The sequence below is a fragment of the Onychomys torridus genome, chromosome 4, assembly GCF_903995425.1.
Source record: "Onychomys torridus chromosome 4, mOncTor1.1, whole genome shotgun sequence".
NCBI classification, from domain to species: domain Eukaryota; kingdom Metazoa; phylum Chordata; class Mammalia; order Rodentia; family Cricetidae; genus Onychomys; species Onychomys torridus.
Genome location: NC_050446.1, coordinates 6,358,394 through 6,376,302, shown reverse-complemented (window position 1 = coordinate 6,376,302; position 17,909 = coordinate 6,358,394). Strand labels below are relative to the sequence as shown.

The following is a 17,909-nucleotide window of genomic DNA, read 5'->3' as shown; positions in this document are numbered from 1 at the left end:
GTCCTTTGAACTTCTGGATCCAGAGGCCAGACAACTTTGTGAAGGATGTGTCTTGTGCTGCTCTGCTGACCCCTGTTGGCTGAGGCTAGAACTTACAGCCACCCTCTCCCAGCAATCCTGGGCCGTGCTAGGTGAGAGAGCAGGAAACCATGGGGACCTCCATTCTCTTGCCTTCCTAACAAATCTTATAGCCCCTCCTTGCCAGGGTGGTACATCCAGGTGTGTACACAGCTGATGTCCAGAGGGGTCAGGCACAGCTGTGGACCCCACTGACTCTTGATACTGTCTCTGTCACCCTGAGCAAACACTAAAACATCGCTGGGGCCTCAGTTCAGCCCGTCTGTAAGCTACTGATAGCAGTGAATCCATGTGAGGTACAGGGCCTAGCCCAGGGGAGTGCTTGGTAACTGGAGCATCAGAGGGATAAGCTCACCTTTCTCTCCCCTGCAGAGTCTCCTCTGGAGTCTATGAGCCAGTTGTGATTGAAAGCCATTGACGGATGAGGTGGCCAGCTGAAGAAGGGCCCTGCCATCTCTTGTACCCAGGCCAGCGGCATTCCTGGAGGAGCAGGAACCTGCCCCCTTCGGATCTGCTCTGCATTGCATCTGTGCCTCCTTGTACTCTTGCCACACCAGCCCCCAAAGCATCATTCCATTGTCCTCTCATCCACCCTGGAACCACTGGTCCTGGGTGCCACTGTGAATATTGTCCTCTGAACCACTAGAAAACAGGGCAAGATGGAGCTATCCAGAACTGCCCAGACTAGAGAGGACCCAGCACACAGCCACTCCTTCATGTTGGGGTGCTTGTGGCTGCCCCCACCTCCATGACCTACTTACTTCAGGAGCAACAGCTTCAGCCAGTCTAACAGGGCTCTTGCTCCTGTGCCCTTGCCCTTCAGGAGCTGGACCACCCCCAGAATCCTGCCACCTTTGACCCTCTGCTTCGTGCTTTCTCTGTCCTCTGTGTCCTGAGGAGACCTGCTGGCAGCCTTCTCCTGGGAGCCAAGACCTCAGACCCCGCCTCCCTCATCAGATGTTCTCCCGCTGCCCTGCAGCCTGCACTTTGCACATGCTTGTCCCCAGCACAGCCACTGGCCCTTGTCCTTTTCCAGGGTGCTGTCTGCTGTGCAGCCAGACATAGGGTACAGTAGCCCGGCTGGAGCGTGGCACTGCCCCTGACCTAATTATCCCCAGCTCAGACCTGAGAGCAGAGCCTAGAAAGGTCTGAGCATCAAGGTGCCATCTGCCCAGGGCTGGGTCCTGAGCAGCTGGCCTTCCTGCAGGAAGGGAAGGGTGGGGCCCAGCTGTGCTGGGTAAGCAAAGGCCTCTTCCTCTGCTCTCATGTCAGCCAGGTGGGCTGTGACTGAATGGACTGGAGCTGGCTTATTGCCAGACAAGCCTCAGCCCTCCTCGGGGCAAGGGGCATGCTTTTTCTGGGTAGTCTGGTCCTGTGCCCTGCTCAGGCCTTCCCCTTACTACCCACCCTCTTGATACCTCCCCAACTCTAGCACTTTCTGTCTGTCCTGTAATTTGCTTAAAGGATGATACTGGCTGCCAGTTCAGCCCTGGATAAACTCCCACCTCTTTTAAGTTTCACCCATTTTGTATCAACCCAGCAGGCTGGTGTTTTCCTTTTCCTCCTGAGTTCACAGTTCTGTTTCCTCCTCCCCCAGCAAGGGGAGGTAGGTGCCTCTGTTCCTCACTCCACCTTCACCTCAGCAGGGCTGGGGACAGGGGGTGTGGGACACTTGTTCTGTGGGTGGGGGATAGCTGGACTCCCCAGGTCGGGAGGTTCCTTGCCCGGTTTCTGTCTTCCTAAGCTAACAAAAGTTGAGACTGTGGTTTTAGAACTTCCTGGTGTTGGGACCAGAGCATTTCTTGGGATTTTGTTGCCATTATTTTAAACACCTGATGACTCTTGGAAATGAATGTTAGAAGGTGCTGCCGAGGCAGGGCAGAACATGGCTGGAAAAGGTTCTGCTCAGCTCAAAGAGGCCTTTCCTGCCCAGCAGGTATCTGGCACTTTAAGGGACACTGGCAGCTCTGTTTCTTAGTGAGGTGACCCCTAGAAGATGGAGTGAGCACTCTTGCTTGTCTGTGACAGCCTAGTCGGAGCATTATTTTGGTCCAGTTCAAAATCCCAGGGCTCCAAACACAAAGCAGTTGGTCCTGTCGGGAGGGACTCCTCCAAACCAACCCAAGCTAGGGTCTGAACCAGATGGTCACTATGCCACTTCCTCCCGTTCTAAGCATTGGGCTGAAAACATGTCCACAACCAAATGAACACTGACACAAGCCAGAGACTAAGCCTTTCTCCAGCCTAAGGGTCCACTTGAGCTCAGTGATTCCCACAGGGTGCCCAGAGCACCTGGACTTCAAATTCTATATCCAGAGATAGGATCTATTAAGAGATATTTTTTGGAAAGGAATTGGTCTATGCAATGCCAGTTTGGAACCTTGAAAGACAGTTTAATGTTTCTACTAGGGAGATACAAAAATCTACAATATTTTTAGGATTCTTTTCTGGTTACTCCCACAACTGACCACTCTGCATGGTCTGGCAGGATGAAGAAGGCGGGTTTCCTCTGTGGGGAGGTGACTGGGGAAGAGGGTTTGCTTTTGTTCAATTCCTGCCTTTCTAACAGTGTTAGTGCTGCACTCATTCCATGGGCTGTTTGTATCTCCGTCTCGGCTTGTAGTAGAAAATAATGTCATATGGGAAATCAGCCTAGTGTCAGTGTTGGGTGGGGGATTAAACGTGATGTTTTGTTACTGTTTTGTTGTTTGTTTTTGATTATCTCATTACAATGTTCACTTGGGCGCCGAATCAACAGAAGCTAGCCATATATGTTACATATGCAGGGTGACACGCCGCCACGCCTGTCTCCAGTCATTATCCTCACACCCTTAAAACAAAACAAAAAACTCACCACCACCACCACCACCCCCACCACCCCAACTGGGTTTCTCTGTGTAGCCCTGGCTGTCCTTGAATTCAGAGATCCACCTGCATCTGCCTCCTGAGTGCTGGGATTAAAGGTGTACACCATTATTGCCCAGCTTTGCTTTAAAAAAATTTTTTTTCAGTTCTATTTTGTAGGGAGTGGGCATGAGCAGAGGTCAGAGAACATAACCAGGTGGTGGTGGCACACACCTTTAATCCCAGCACTTGGTAGGCAGAAGCAGGTGGATGTTTTTAAGTTTAAGGCCAGCCTGGTCTTGTACAAAGCAAGTTCCAAGATTGCCAGAGCTGTTAAACAGAGAAACCCTGCCTTGTGTATTTATCCATGACATTCCCCTCAGGCACTCTGGACTTGGGGTGCTAATTACAGAAAAAACTGGTTAGAATACCTGGGACTGTGGGGTCAGAGAGAGCTGCTGCCTCAGGTGCAGACACAGGGCCATTCAAAAATCTGTGGCAGTCAGGACCTAGAAGTGAGCAGTGAAGGGAAGGAAACCAGCCAATATAAGGGAGGGAGTATCATTCCCTCTCTGCCAGTGGAAACCCTTATCTGTGCTGGCTTGTCTGACCCCACCTCTTCTAGGGCGGGGGCGCGCGGGGGTGGGGTGGGGTGTCATCATTCTACAGTCTCTTCCACCAACAATTTCAGGACCAGGAAACAGCCTTTATTCTGAGGTCTGCTTCACTGGCTCTCTGAGCCTCACTTTTCCCACGTGAAGAAGAAAAAAAAGACTTCGAACCTCGGGATGCATTTTGCTCTGGCTTGGGACTGTGATGTTTAAAGGAAGATTTTTGGTTGGGGAGGGTCTGACAGTGCTGTAGCCACACAGACCAGTCCCAGCTACATAGTTCCCTTCAGAAACTACATTTCCCGACGTGCAAAGGGGGCGGGGTCGGGGAACTTGCCCGCACGTCCGTCCTGGGTGGGTTCAGGGACTACAACTCCCAGAGTACCACTCTAGCTTTACAAGCCGGAAAGTCCTGAACCAGGAACCGGATATGTCCTGTTGCTCCGGCGAAACGCTGGGGACATGGTGAGCCTTGGGGTGCGGTACCTCTGTGATTTTGGGATATCAGGGGTCAGGCCTGGAGACTCCTTTGGAGTTGGGGGGCGTGGGCTTTCCGGACCCGGGTCACTCTCCCGGCCGCTGGTGGACAGGTGACACGGGGCCCGGCGCGGCTTCCTAAACCGGAGAGCCACTTTCGTCAGCCCCGGTGTCCAGCTGTTGAATGAATGAGAGGCTTGCGGTAGAAACCGTCTGCGCGGACCCTCCATTGGTGCGCTCACACGTAGAGTCAGCTCGCCAGCTGAACCTTCCTTTTTCTCCAGGCCACCGGGACAGACCAAGCGGTGGGATTTGGCCTCGTCGCTATCAGCCTGATTATCTTCACCTACTACACTACTTGGGTGATTCTTTTGGTATGTGCCCTCCCGTCTGCCCCCGCCACCTTCATCCTGTCCTGGATCTCTTAACAAACCGACTCCGAGCACGACTCCTTAAGCAGCTCTGCGTGCCAAGCACTGCTGGATGCTCGGCCTGCCCCAATTTCACGAAATCTCCACTATGATTGCTGATGGTGTCTATATTTTATAGATGAGATTGAGACCCAGGGCGAAGGGTAAGGCGAAGCCTCTCAACTGCTGCACTGTGAAATTAGCCCCACCTCCTGGGTGTAGCAATTGCCAGTGGATTCTATTAACACCTTGAGGCTTTCTTTTTTGTTTGTTTGTTTGTTTGTTTTTTGAGACAGGGTTTTTCTGTGTAGCTTTGCGCCTTTCCTGGATCTCACTCTGTAGCCCAGGCTGGCCACGAACTCACAAAGATCCGTCTGGCTCTGCCTCCCGAGTGCTGGGATTAAAGGCGTGCGCCACCACCGCCCAGCGCTTTTTTTATTTTTATTTTTATTTTTATTTATTTATTTATTTTTGAGCTGAGGACCGAACCCAGGGCCGCTACCACTGAGCTAAATACCCAACCCCTCTTTTTTTTTTTAATGTGGGGAAATTTGTTAGTTATTGCCTAAAAGTGCATTGTGTTTGAAAAGGGGGATCTTGCAGTACTTAGTATCCTTTAGAGAGAAAAATTAGGGGGCTGGAGAGATAGCTCAGTGGTTAAGAGCAATGGCTGCTCCTCCATAGGACTGGGGGTTCAAGTCCCAGCACTCACATGGCCAGTTACAACCATCTATTACATCCAGGAGATCTAGCCAAAGGGCCTGACTCAGCAGTGCTGCTTGAATGTTAGGCGATCCAGGGCTTGGATGAGGTACACCTGCACGCATGTGCACATGTACATAAAATAAAAAAAATATCTTAAAAAGACCTAGAGTTCCAAAGGCAGAGGAAGGTGGTCTCTGTGAGGTCAGTCTGGTCTATATAGCAAGTTCCGGGTTAGCCAGGGCTATGTCATGAGACCCTGCCTCCGGAAACAAAAAGAATGATTTCCAGCACTCAGAAGGCTACGGCACTAGTTCAAGGCTATCTGAGATAATATAGTGAGACTTGTCAAAATACGTATCCACACCTAGAAGAGCCAAGGCTGGACCCTCTTGGGCATTCCTCCTAGATTCTTTGCTAGGCTGGGGATGCCCTCAAGGCAGGTCTTCAGTACCCAGTGCTGTCGATGGGTTCAGCCCCTTGGACAGAGTGGGTGGGTGGCTTCCTGTTTGGTCTGGGTAAGAGGAGCAGCACTCACCGGAGCTCTCGCCTTGGTGCTAGCCCTTCATTGACAGCCAGCATGTCATCCACAAGTACTTCCTGCCTCGGGCCTATGCTGTCCTCATCCCGTTGGCCACAGGCCTCCTGCTACTCCTGTTTGTGGGTAAGTCTCCCCCTCTCCAAAGGTCTGCTGAGCCAGGGCAGGATATCTGGAAGGCTGGCCACTCACCTGAGTGTGCTTCCACACCTTGGCACTTGCTGTACAGCTGCTTAGAAGCTACTTGTCCCCAACTCTCCCTGGGGTTTTCCTGTTCCTCCTTAAAGGCCACAGGCAGAGACCCTCTGGTCCTCCCAGTGCTTCAGGCTCTTGGGGCAGTAAGGGCATGCCTCCCTTTTCCTGTGCCAGCCTTACCTTCATCTTCACTGTTTACACCTCAGCTACCTCCCGTCTGGTCACCCTTGCATCTCTTACTGCTTCTGTGGGTTGGGGACTATGTCTTCATCATGACAGCATTCTAAGCTCTAGCACCAGAGTGACCCTGAGCCAGAAGAGTGGCTTGGAGGATGGATGATGGGGTGCTGCTAGGTAGGAGGGCAGATATGTGAGTAGATGGATGGGCAGATCATTCCCCGTGAAACCTGAAGCCTTCAACAAAGGACCTTGTGTTCACTTGGTGATGGTTGACTGTCCATGAGTGGTCATGTGGCTTAAGGAATGACTGGGAAGGTACGCCCGCAGGGTGTTTGTTTGGGAGCCCGACCTTGCATGTGGGTCATCTTGCCCTGGTCATCCAGCCTTCACTTGAGTCCTCCCAATCCTCACTCTGTGTATTCCAGGATTGTTCATCACCTACGTGATGCTGAAGAGCCAGAGGGCGACTAAGAAGGCTCAGTGAAGGTCCAGCAGGGATGAGACTACCAGAGCCTTCTCCATATCTCCTCCAGGGAAGGGACCAAGGGTCACAGCCTGCAAGACAGTCATCCTGGCTGTGATGAAACCCTCTTCAGGAGGAGGAGCTGCTTACAACTCTGACAAACTGGAGCCCTCCTCTCTTACTTGTCCTTCCAGAAGTCAAGAGGAAGGTGGATTGGGAGACCTCTCCCTCACCTGCTTCAGGCCCAGGGCCTGAACACTGCTGGTCCTGCCCACCAGTCAAAGCTCCCTGCCACTCCCAACGGGTTCCGCTCTCTGTTCTCTCCCTGTCATGTGCTGATAGACAGAGCAGGGTCCAAGCTGTGTGCAGCCTCCCTGCCTCTGTACAAACCCTGACTCTTCACATGGCAGCCCTTCTTGTCTGACACTGGTCCAGACCCCATGAGGACTTCTGGACCCAGAAAGCCCTAGGGAAAGACTGACAAGACCACAGAACCCAGAGATATCCAGGCAGCCACCCCAGATCCCAGCTGGCCTGTTTGGGAAAACTTACAAATAAATGTTGATCATGGTGTTTGTGTCTCTGCCGTCCTTGCTTTGGGGAGACTGGCTGGAGGAGCTTCTGGGATTGCCTGGTTGAGCAGTGAGGGTACCTCTGGTGATGCCTCGGTGCTGGCCTTATGCTAGACATGGGTAAAGCAGGAACTGGGACAGATATGGTCCTGACTGGGTAAAAGTCACAGCTCGGGAGTCAACAGAAGCCTGGCACACCTTTTAAGGTCTTGTGTAGCTCAGGCTGGCATTAAACGATGTAGGTGAGGATGGCCTTGAACTTCTGATCTTTTTTTGTCTCCATTTCTCCAGGGCTGGGACTCCAAGGTTGGGACACCACACCTGGGGTTTGACTGTAGAGTTCGTGGGTGCTAGGCAAGCTTGTGCCCTCACCATGGCTCCTTCCCCACCTCTCATCTACACAACCCCAAATTGTACCAGTTCTCACTCCCCTTTTCTCATGCTCTCTCCAGCCCCATTTTGGATACAGAGCTACCATCTCTTCCTTAAAAAGTGAGAGTCTCTGCTCTGCGCTTCCCCTACCACTCTGGCTCCTGATAGCTTCTCAAAAGTACAAATCGGGCTGGAACCATGTCTCAGCAGCTCTCCAGAGCAGTGCTAATGCCCACATTAAGTAACTTCCAACTGCCTGCCATTCCAGCTCCTGACACTTCCAGATGCCACTGCCCCCCCCCCACATGCACACAACACATAGATATGTAATTTTAAAGATGAATAAACATTCTTAAGCCAGCATATCTAAACATCCTTCTCACCTTCACCTCTAGATCCCCTCTGGGTCGTCCCTCCCTCCCACTGTCCCAAGGCGCATGACAGGGACTATAATTACTACAGCCACTGTGGTCTTCTACTTGTGGGGACGAATCAAGGCCCTACACACCCCCACTCCCACCATTCCAGTCTTTACTTCTCAAGCACTGAGGCAGGAAATGAGGTCCATGTGGTTCCTGCCTTAGTGACACTCCCATTTTAGGAGGTTTGATGTAATAAACCAATACATGAGCAAGACAATCTCTGCTCATGTCAAGGGTGATGAGAATAAAGGTCATGTGGTCCAGAGTGAGGGGGAGGTGCATAGAGTCCTGCAAGGTGGCAAGAAGGATCAAGGCAAGTAAAAGTCCAGACAGGAAGGGGAAAGCCTAGAGGAGGAAGCTTGCAGCGGGCTCAGGGCAGGCAGGTGTTGGAGTCAAGTCTAGAGTAGGGCAGATGGCTTGGGCCACGGTGAGGAGTTTGAATTATGTTCTACTGCTGAGAGAAGTCACTCGAGGCTTAAAGTACAAGGGTGACATCATCCTGTCTATGCTTTTAAAAGATCAGGCTAGAGCTGTGTCCCTCCAGCTAGTTCGCCACGGAATCTCCGGAATCTGGCACCGCTCTGCTCCCCAGTGGGTGCTTCAAATCCTACGGAAGGATGTGCTAACTTCCGTACGACCTGGCGATAGTCATTTCTTTCTGTGCGTTTAGTTTCTCCACTAGAGTGACAGTCAATGGGAATTTCATGTCTACAACGATCCGAGGGTCACGACTTAGGCTACCTGCCTCCAGAACCAGCACCAGAAAACCACGCCATCGGTCCAGAAGGAAATTGAAAGGAGAGCTCTTTCTCCAGCACCCCAGCCAACGCCCAGCGGCCCCGTCCAGCCAGGGCGAGAGTTCTGAAGATGCTTCATCAGCGGAGGTGGAATCCGCGGGCAAAAGCCAGAACTCCATTCCCAGATTGGGCACAACCGTGACCGTAAAGCCCATTCTCCGGCAGCCCAGTCAACGCTCGGCGGCCCCGCCCGGCCAGGACCAGGGTCCCGCGGTTGCTGCAGCCGCGGAGGTGGGATCTGCCGGCCAAGGCCAGAGACCGCTCCGCGGATTGGGCATAACCGTGATAGGAGCCTTGCGATTGGCCTTTCGCAATGCAGAGGTGGAACTTGATTCCTGCACCGGGGCCTCAGGGACACAGCAAAAGCCAGAGAAGCTGCAGCTGGGGGCGATGGCCGCTCCAAGCCCTGGGCCCCGCGAGGTAGGTGCGAAACCTCACCGGGACAGAAAAGGGAAGAGTGAGTGAGCAGGTCCCGCCTTCCTCTTGGCCAAAGGTGTGGACACGCCCCCATCTCAGTCAGGGTGGGACTTTGCTCTGAGAAGACCAGGACACGCCCCACATGGGTGCAGGTATAAAGGGGGTGGTGATCGGGTGGGTGTCTCGCCTCCCCTGGTCTTCCTCAGTTTCCTCCTCAGGAAAATGGAGATGATAAGCTCTTCCATAAGGCTGTTAAGAGCTCAGCTTTGAGCATATGATGGGTTTCCACTAGCGATGGGTCAACTGGTATGATTTCAGCATCCATTTGACCCTTCTTGCTGGCACAGAGGAGGAAAAGGATGAATCGGCCAGCATCCTAGCGCCTGCGGGCAAGCCTTCACCTGAAGGCAGCTCAGACACAACAGTAGCAGATAACGGGTAACAGACCGTAATGCTGCCAGGGGAAAAAGGCCCGATTGACCTAAGGTCAGGCAGCCTTTGAGAGTCAGTCAGACTCAACTGGGCTTGACTATAGAAGGCAAGCTCTGGGGCAGATGCAGGACAGGGGAATGAATGGGATCAAGACCCCTGATGTGAAAGGCACATAGAATAAATAAAAAAGAATGTGTGTGTGTGTGTGGGGGGGGAAGCATGCTCTGTCTACATCCTATTTGGATACCATGTGCCAGGTGCCATGTGGCCCCTCAACACCTGGGGAGTGGCTGGAGCATTAACCCTGTGTTTTATGGCTGAGGAAGAGAAAGATAAAGAGAAGATTTCCAATGAGTGAAAATAGGATTGGAACCTGTGCATTTTCCTTTGGAGACATCACCACACACTCTGTTTCCTGTACCTCTTCCCATCAGACCCAGGCCCCCTCCCTGGAAGCTGGGAACAGGCCAATTGCCTCAGGGAGTCACCGTGGCTTCTTGTTGCGCCTCCGAGACAAGCAGAATCGAGTGGGCCTGTTTGAGATCAGTCCAGGGCATGAACTGCACAGAATGACACAGATGTTGCAGGAAGGTCTCTGGGCTGCCACCCAGGTCTCCATGGACAACCCACCCAAGGTGAATGGCCAGTCCATCCCATGCCACTCAAACCCCAAGAGGGAGACCCAGCTGGCTATCTGACTTGCTAATACTGTGACACTGGGGATCAGAGAGACCTATGAAAAAGAGGGAGGCAGGGATTTGGGTCAGGAAGCAGAAATTCTGGGGTGGGAAGCTGGAAAGCCTAGGAGGTATGAAGGGAATCCCTGCTTCAAGTATTGGATGTGTGCTTCAGGTGGGCCCCCCTCTCCTCTCTCTCTCTCTCTGCCTCAGTATCCCCATCTGTATAATGGATGGAGGGGTTACTACTCACTGGCTACTGAGGCCCCCCCAGGCCCTGCTAGCTTGCAGGGTTAACAAGGGACCCTACCCCCACCCAGCCTAACCCAGCCCATCCTCCCTGGAGCCTGTCAGGCTGGGCCACGCTGGCTCAGCAGAAAGGGTCACCTAACTGCCAACTCAGCAACCCAGTAGGCGGGTGAGCCTGTATGTTGTTTGTGTGTGCACACGTGTGCACAGTCCAACCACAATATCTGGAGGAACTTCCCTAGACCACAGCCTGACTTCATCACCTGCAGAAAATCTCCTATGGTTCCTTGAGACTGAGTACAGCCTGAAGACACCGTTGGTGGCTGGGCTGGCTGTCCAGTCTCATCTATGTCATTTCTGGGCTCCAAACACCTGAACCCTCTTGCCCTGCCCCTGACTGCCAGTACTGAGGACCCTGTTTCTCCAATCCATTCCCCTTCAGGTTTCTGCTCAGAGGTCACCTTGCCCAGTCTGGTTCTCCTGGGTACACCTGGCAGATCACTTGACTTTGGGGACATTTCCTTCTGCTGGGGTGGAATCTGGTTGTACACAGCCAGCAGGAGTGTTTGAAAGCATGTAGCAGGCTTGAACTCACAGCCTGGTCCTGAAGACTCCCCCATGGGGCCCTGCCTCAGGTCGTCCCTCCTCCAGCCCTGGGTTAACCAGAAGCCCAATGGCTAACAAGACTCGTAGGGTCCCTGTTTGCTACAGTAATGGACAAGGTCAGGTGTTGTACTCAAAATCTCTGGGTAGGTGATGGCAGACCTTGACTTTCTCTGAATCCCTCTACCCACCCCTGCAGGGACCTCCCACCCAGAAGGATTTCTCGGAAGTCATGACCCAGGTTCACGAAGAGGTAAGGAGCCCAGAAGGAATTGGAGTCTGCCTTGGCTTCTTCCTCCTTAGCTGTGAGTGGCGGTGCTGACTTGTTCTCAGGACTTTGCAGGATCCTGCCTCTCCCGAACTAGGGGCAGCTGCATACACCTGGACCCACGTGGATCGACTCCCTTGGGGCTACTTTCTCCCCTACAGGGCTTCGAGCTGGGAACCCTGGCCGGTCCAGCTTTTGCACGTCTGAGGCAATACCTAGGCCTGGCTGAAGAAGACTATCAGGCTACTCTGGGCCCCGGTGGCCCCTACCTTCAATTTCTCAGCACCTCCAAGAGCAAAGCTAGCTTCTTCCTGTCGTGAGCTTGCAGCAGGGGTGGGGCGGGGAGCGCTCTTGGTTCCAGGCTGGCGGGATGGCCATGGGCAGAGAGGAGCAGGGCCGGATGAAGGTGGGATGAAGCGAGGGAGGGTGGCCAGACACATCCATGCTTATGCAAAAGTAGGGGCAAGAAAGAGACTGGGTCAGAACTGCTCCAGCCAAGTCTGGACAGTGACTGCTCTTTCTCACCGGCAGCCGTGACCAGCGCTTCTTCCTGAAGACCCAGAGGCGCCACGAGGTGCAGGTGCTGCTCGCCCACCTGCCCCGCTACGTGCAGTACCTGCGGCGGCACCCACACACGCTGCTGGCACGGTTGCTGGGTACGCGGCAGGAGGAGGGTTCTAAACCGCAAAGTGCCTGGGGAGGGAGGGGTCTGTGGACGGGGCGGAGCCCAAAGTGGCCGATTTGGGATTGGAGAGTCTCGGGCCAGTGTTTCCGGGAAGGACAGCACTGATTCACAAGGGACACAGATTCAGAAGGGAGTCTGGGACTGGAGTGACAGGCTCAGGTATGCTGTGGGTCTTAAGAAAGATGGGAGGCCTGGAGCGGGGAACTCCGGTCGCATGGACCCGCGATTGTGGAGTTAGAGCCTTCACCTGATACCTTGTCCTCTTTCAGGAGTGCACAGTCTGCGTGTGGCTCGCGGGAAAAAGGTGAGTGTGGCAGGGGCGAGGTGTCTCTGCAGTGGGGGCTGCTGGAGGGTGAGATCCGGGCTTCCCTCACTCGCCATCCCTGTCCCCAGAAGTACTTCATCATCATGCAGAGCGTCTTCTACCCTCCCAGCCGCATCTCTGAGAGGTGAGTCCATCTGGAGCGGATGCATGGTTCCAATGCCACAGGAAGGTGAAATCTGAGGCTCCGATTCTTACCCGCTAGACCGCCAAATAGGCCCAGGAAGAACTGATCTTTCCAAGATTCAGTAGGCCACCCACTTCTCTTAAAAATGCCTTGAGTTGTTTGTACTCTTTAATCTTTGGAGGGGCCACCATTGGGACAGAACCCAGTGTTTTGTACATGTTAGGCTCACTACATCTCCCTCCAGATCTTTTTTGTTTAATTTTTGGTTTGAAACAGTCTCCGAAGTCCAGGTTAGTTTCCAGCCTTCCATTCTCTTGCCTTATCTCCCCAGTACTGGGATTACAGGCCACTGTACTAGCCACCTTCATTTTACAGTTAATAAATTGAGGAAGTCTAATAGGATTGGAGAACAGGACAGGTAACGTGGTTCAGTCAATAAAACCACCTGCATGCAAGCCTGAGGACCCGAATTCAATCCCCAGGACTCACATGGTAGAAAGCTATAACCAACTCTTTCAAGTCATGTACGGGCACCATGCACTCAGATATGCACATAGAAATAAATAAATGGCTGGGCATTGGTGGCACACACCTTTAATCCCAGGAGGCAGAGGCAGGAGGATCTCTGTAAATTCAAGGCCAGCCTGGTCTACAAAGCAAGTTCCAGAATAGCTAGGCCTGTTACAGAGAGAAACCCTGTCTCTAAACAAACAAACAAACAAACAAACAAACAAACAAACAAAGTTGGCAGACAAGATACTAAGAAACGGGCAAGGCAGGGCTTACACCTGGGTTGGACTTGCAAAGGCCTGAGTTCAAATCCTTGTTCTGTTCTTTGCTTACCCTGTGACACAGGCAGGTTAAAGAGATGCTTGAGCCTCTGTTTCTCCATCTCTAACATGGGCACAGTCTAAGGGGGTGCTGAGGTTTGGAGGTGGCAGGAAGTGCATCTATAGTGATTTAGTCCATACAGGAACAATCATCTGAGAAGCTCTTGCTGCCAATGGTTTCTGTGTGTCCCCTACTTCCCAGGTATGACATCAAGGCCTGCGAGCTGAGCCGCTGGGTGGAACCAGTCCCTGAGGGCAGCCCCCTTCTCCTGGTGCTGAAGGACCTCAACTTTCAGGGAAAGACCATTAACCTGGGTGAGTCACATGGTAGTCACTCTCTCCTCTCCCTCCACTCAGGGTGAGATTTGGGAGGGGGTCCCTAGTACTGCCCTTTGCCCAAATTCTTAGCAGTCAGGACTCAGACCCTTGCTCTAGTCTTACATGACTGGAAGTGCACAGCAAATCATCGGATGGGGATGGCCGGGACAGTCACACCTGTGGGGCAGGTGCAGGTGCAGCCAACACACGAGGAGGACTCAGGTGGGGTCTGGCGCTCTCACAGGACCCCAGCGGAACTGGTTCCTTCGCCAGATGGAGCTGGACACTGCCTTCCTGCGGGACCTCAATGTGCTGGATTACAGTCTCCTGGTGGCCTTCCAGCTCCTCCACGAAGATGAAAAGGACTGTTTCAGTATTTTCCGTACAGTCAGGTGAGCTCTGCCTCTGGGTGTGATGGCAAGATGGGTGTGGAAAGAGAGGCTGTGAAGTGTAAGACTCCCTGCCCTCTGGTGGCATGGCACTGGCTTGAAGGCTGGGAAGTACTCGTGTGTGTGTGTGTGTGTGTGTGTGTGTGTGTGTGTGTGTGTGTGTGTTTGTGTGTGTGTGGCTGCTGGAGGCAATGGACCCAGATTGACCACAGCAGAGGACAGAACTGAAGGGCCCTAACCGGACAAGGTAGACCAGGTTGGCCTAGAACTCACAAAGATCCGCCTGCCTCTGCCTCCTGAGTGCTGGGATTAAAGGTGTATGTCACCACCACCACCACCACCACCACCACCACCACCACCACCACCTGGCCAGACAAGGTTTTAATGATGGTTTGAGCACTTTGCTATTTTCTGGCAGGACCTATGGGGCCACCAGAGGTTTCTGAGCAGGACAAGACCTATTTAGTTTTGTGCCCTCTTGCCCAGTCATTCCGTCTCGATACCTCCAAAGTCATGGCCACTAACATCATCATCATCGTGTACTGTGTAGAAGTAACTGTCACTCTCTCCATGTTGACCATGACTGTTTCTCACCTTCTGGGTGTGACAATCAAGCTCAGAGCAGGCAAGGGATGTCAATAGACTCCTATCTGATAGCACTTCTCCAAGGCTCACCCTGTGCTTGAACAGAAAGGTCATTTAAGAGGCCAATCCTGCTGAATGTGGTCTTTAAAGCAGACCTTTAATCCCAGCACTTGGAGACAGAGGCAGGTGGATCTCTGAGTTCGAGGTCAGCCAGGGCTGCATAGTGAGACCCTGTCTCAAATAACACCAATCCTGAACCCAAGCCCATTGGTCTTATGCATGGACCGGGAAGTAAAAGACGAGGATGCCCTCCGCTTTCATGCAGTTTCTATTCCTGGTCCATCTATGGCAGAGGCTTTGGGGTGAAGGAGATTGGAGCAGGATCCAGACTCCCCACAGTCACAGCCCAACAACGCCTGGATCAGATGTTGAAGAAGCATCCATGGAGTAGTGTCATTCAAGCCAGCTCTTACCTAGCACTGCCAATGGAGCTGAGCACTCCCAGCACTGCCAATGGAGCTGAGCACTCCCAGCACTGCCAATGGAGCTGAGCACTCCCAGCACTGCCAATGGAGCTGAGCACTCCCAGCACTGCCAATGGAGCTGAGCACTCCCAGCACTGCCAATGGAGCTGAGCACTCCCAGCACTGCTAATGGAGCTGAGCACTCCCAGAACTGCTAATGGAGCTGAGCACTCCCAGTGTGCATAGGGTAGTCATCATGTTGAAGGTTTCCCAATAGGCTTTTCATTGCTCCCCACACCTCCCCAGCTTCCAGGTTAATCCTGCCCACGCTCTTCTGCCACCCATTTTGATTGGTCCGTACTGTAATGGGGCTTGTCTCTCATTGGTTGTCTTTTCTTCAAGAGCCTGCCCTCAGCATATAGCTTTATAGCAGTGGTTCTCAACCTGTGGGTCTTGACCTCTTCAGGCTGCATACCAGATATCCGGCATATCAGATATTTACGTTATGTTTCATACTGGTAGCAAAATTACAAAGTGGCAACGAAAATAATCTTATGGTTGGGGGTCACCACAATGTGAGAACTGTATTAAAGGGTTGCATCATTAGGAAGGTTGAGAACCACTGCCCTATAGCGTGCCCTCCAGGACAAGGTAGAAAAATTGAACTTGCTTTTCCTGGGATTTGGCCACCATGGAACCTGCTCCTAAGAATACATTTAAGGGAGATCACAGGTCTACAAACTGGGGCTAGACTGTTCTCAGTTCTTCAGCTCTATGAGGCTTCTACAACTGGACTACCCACAAATAGAGGTTTAGGAGACACAAGATGAGGGCCAGGTTGCATGACCGAAATGCTTGAAATTGGCCTTCCCCAACGTAATTCAATCTACAGCCCTGTCTCATTCATAGGCCACAAGTGGCTGCTGAGTCTTTGATATATAGAATTAATTTTTCCCCTTGTAGCCTCATTTATAAAGGTTTTTTTTTAAAGGGGGGGCTGGTAGCTGGGCGTGGTAGCACATGCCTTTAATCCCAGCACTCGGGAGGCAGAGGCAGGCAGATCTCTGTGAGTTCGAGGCCAGCCTGGTCTACAGAGAGAGTTCTAGCACAGCCAGGGCTGTTACACAGAGGAACCCTGTCTTAAAAGGGGTGGGGGACCAAAAATTAAAAAAATAATATTGAGGGGGCTGAAGAGATGGCTCAGTGGTTAAAAGCGCTGACTGGACTTCCAGGTGACCTGGGTTCAATTCCCAGCACCAACATGGCAGCCCTGAACTGTAACTCCAGTTCCAGGGGACCCGACACCCATGGCAAAATACTAATGCACATAAGATAAAATAAATTTAAAAACCTATACCTTTAAAAATAATAATAATATTGAATCAATATATTTGATTATGCCACATGTGGTGGTGCACGCCTTTAATCCCAGCATTTGGGAGGCAGAGGCAGGCGGATCTCTGAATTCGAGGCCAGAATTTGAGTGAGTTCCAGGACAGCCAGGGCTGTTACACAGAGAAACCTTGTCTCGAAAATCCAAAAAAATTTTTAAAAATTTTATCTTATTTCATCAACCTAAAAGTTGATGAGATCGTTTGTATTATTTTTCAATACTGCCTTTTTTAAAGATTTTATTTTTAAATTTCCTGTGTGAATATGTGTGCATGGCCTGCAGAGGCCAGAAGATGGCGTTGAATCCCTTGGAGCAGGAGTTACAGGCAGTTTTGAGGGGCTCTTGGTGTATGCTGGGAGCAGAACTCTGGTCCTCTACAAGAACAGCAAGATGCCTGAGCCACCTCTCCAGCCCCTCCCTGCTAACTTTGAAGTTCAGTTTATATGGGAACCTGAGATTTCCCATGGCACTGGCTATATTTCAAGGGCTCAGCAGGCACTTGTGGCCAGTGCCTGACTGTCAAGTGTGCTATTCCTCAGCCTCCTAGGCTCGCTGGTTGGGAGGGGACAGCTTTATCCTATTCCCACACCTAGGTCCGTACATGGTGCACCCAACTCAGGGGTGCCGGAGGGCCAGAACCGCCGGCTGCTGCCCAACGTCCCCAACGCCCTCCATGTCTTGGACGGGCCAGACCAACGTTATTTTCTGGGCTTGGTGGATCTGACCACCGTCTATGGGCTTCGCAAACGGCTGGAGCATCTGTGGAAAATGATGCGCTATCCAGGACAGTCCTTCTCCACGGTCAGCCCGGCTCTCTACGCCCGTCGCCTCTGTCAGTGGGTGGAGATGCACACCGAGTGACTCGACTCTCACCTGTCTGCGTTCTCCTCATCTGGACAACGGGCATGAGCCCACAACAATTTTCCAGCGGTACCCAAGGAGCAAGCCTCAGTTTCTCCTTTAGCCACAGGAGGGCAGCATCCCCTAACTAATGCTGTAACTATTCAGCCCTATGCGGTGATGGTGCTGTACCCTGTTTAGAGAAAGGACCTCCCCCCACCTTAGCTCATTTACAATTAAAAAATGTTGGTATTCTCTTTTTACAGACAGAGAAATGGAGGCTCGTGGGATGAAGGGGGTGAGAGAGACCATATTCAGCAATAAATGCTGGAAGCAGCCTGCACCATGCCTTGGACCTGGGAACTTAAAAGTCTTGACCACTCAGCTCCTAGAGCCCTAGCCTCACACTCTGGAGAGGGGGAAAGCGGAGCCTTTTCCCCTTGTCCCAATGGGGGAACAAGTCCAGAGGGTTTTGTTGTTGTTGTTGTTTTGGTTTTTTGAGACAGGGTTTCTCTGTGTAGTTTTGATGCCTGTCCTGGATCTTGCTCTGTAGACCAGGCTGGCCTCGAACTCACAGAGACCCATCTGGCTCTGCCTCCTGAGTACTGGGATTAAAGGTGTGCGCCACCACACCTGCCTAAGTCCAGAG

General features: G+C 52.3%; 3 protein-coding genes across 7 annotated transcripts in view; all 3 read left to right on the top strand.

Moving 5' to 3' along the window:
- The window catches only part of Fam102a (family with sequence similarity 102 member A), a 31,426-nt gene extending 28,651 nt beyond the window's left edge, over positions 1-2,775 (top strand). For both annotated transcript variants that reach the window (XM_036184675.1, XM_036184676.1), the window contains one exon: positions 451-2,775. In XM_036184675.1, the coding sequence (XP_036040568.1) occupies positions 451-496 (46 nt within the window). In that variant the 3' untranslated portion in view covers positions 497-2,775. The remainder of the gene's footprint in view (positions 1-450) is intronic.
- Positions 2,776-3,929: 1,154 nt separating this feature from the next.
- On the top strand, positions 3,930-7,071 carry Dpm2 (dolichyl-phosphate mannosyltransferase subunit 2, regulatory). Of its 2 annotated transcripts, none has more exons than XM_036184801.1 (4): positions 3,930-3,998; positions 4,295-4,384; positions 5,684-5,786; positions 6,461-7,071. In XM_036184801.1, exons 1-4 carry the CDS (start codon positions 3,996-3,998, stop codon positions 6,517-6,519), a joined length of 255 nt encoding a protein of 84 aa, XP_036040694.1. In that variant the 5' UTR covers positions 3,930-3,995; the 3' UTR covers positions 6,520-7,071. The 2 variants fall into 2 exon arrangements, with proteins under 2 accessions (XP_036040694.1, XP_036040693.1); XM_036184800.1 differs by having other exon boundaries at positions 3,930-4,010.
- Positions 7,072-8,212: 1,141 nt separating this feature from the next.
- Positions 8,213-17,608, top strand: Pip5kl1 (phosphatidylinositol-4-phosphate 5-kinase like 1). Of its 3 annotated transcripts, none has more exons than XM_036186377.1 (10): positions 8,213-9,081; positions 9,945-10,145; positions 11,239-11,292; positions 11,469-11,623; positions 11,839-11,963; positions 12,262-12,296; positions 12,386-12,441; positions 13,474-13,586; positions 13,834-13,981; positions 14,916-15,559. In XM_036186377.1, exons 1-10 carry the CDS (start codon positions 8,569-8,571, stop codon positions 15,112-15,114), a joined length of 1,599 nt encoding a protein of 532 aa, XP_036042270.1. In that variant the 5' UTR covers positions 8,213-8,568; the 3' UTR covers positions 15,115-15,559. The 3 variants fall into 3 exon arrangements, with proteins under 3 accessions (XP_036042270.1, XP_036042269.1, XP_036042272.1); XM_036186376.1 differs by lacking the exon at positions 14,916-15,559 and adding an exon at positions 17,014-17,608 and having other exon boundaries at positions 8,220-9,081; XM_036186379.1 differs by lacking the exons at positions 8,213-9,081; positions 9,945-10,145; positions 11,239-11,292; ... (1 more) ...; positions 11,839-11,963; positions 14,916-15,559 and adding exons at positions 12,073-12,151; positions 17,014-17,608.
- Positions 17,609-17,909: the final 301 nt, after the last annotated feature.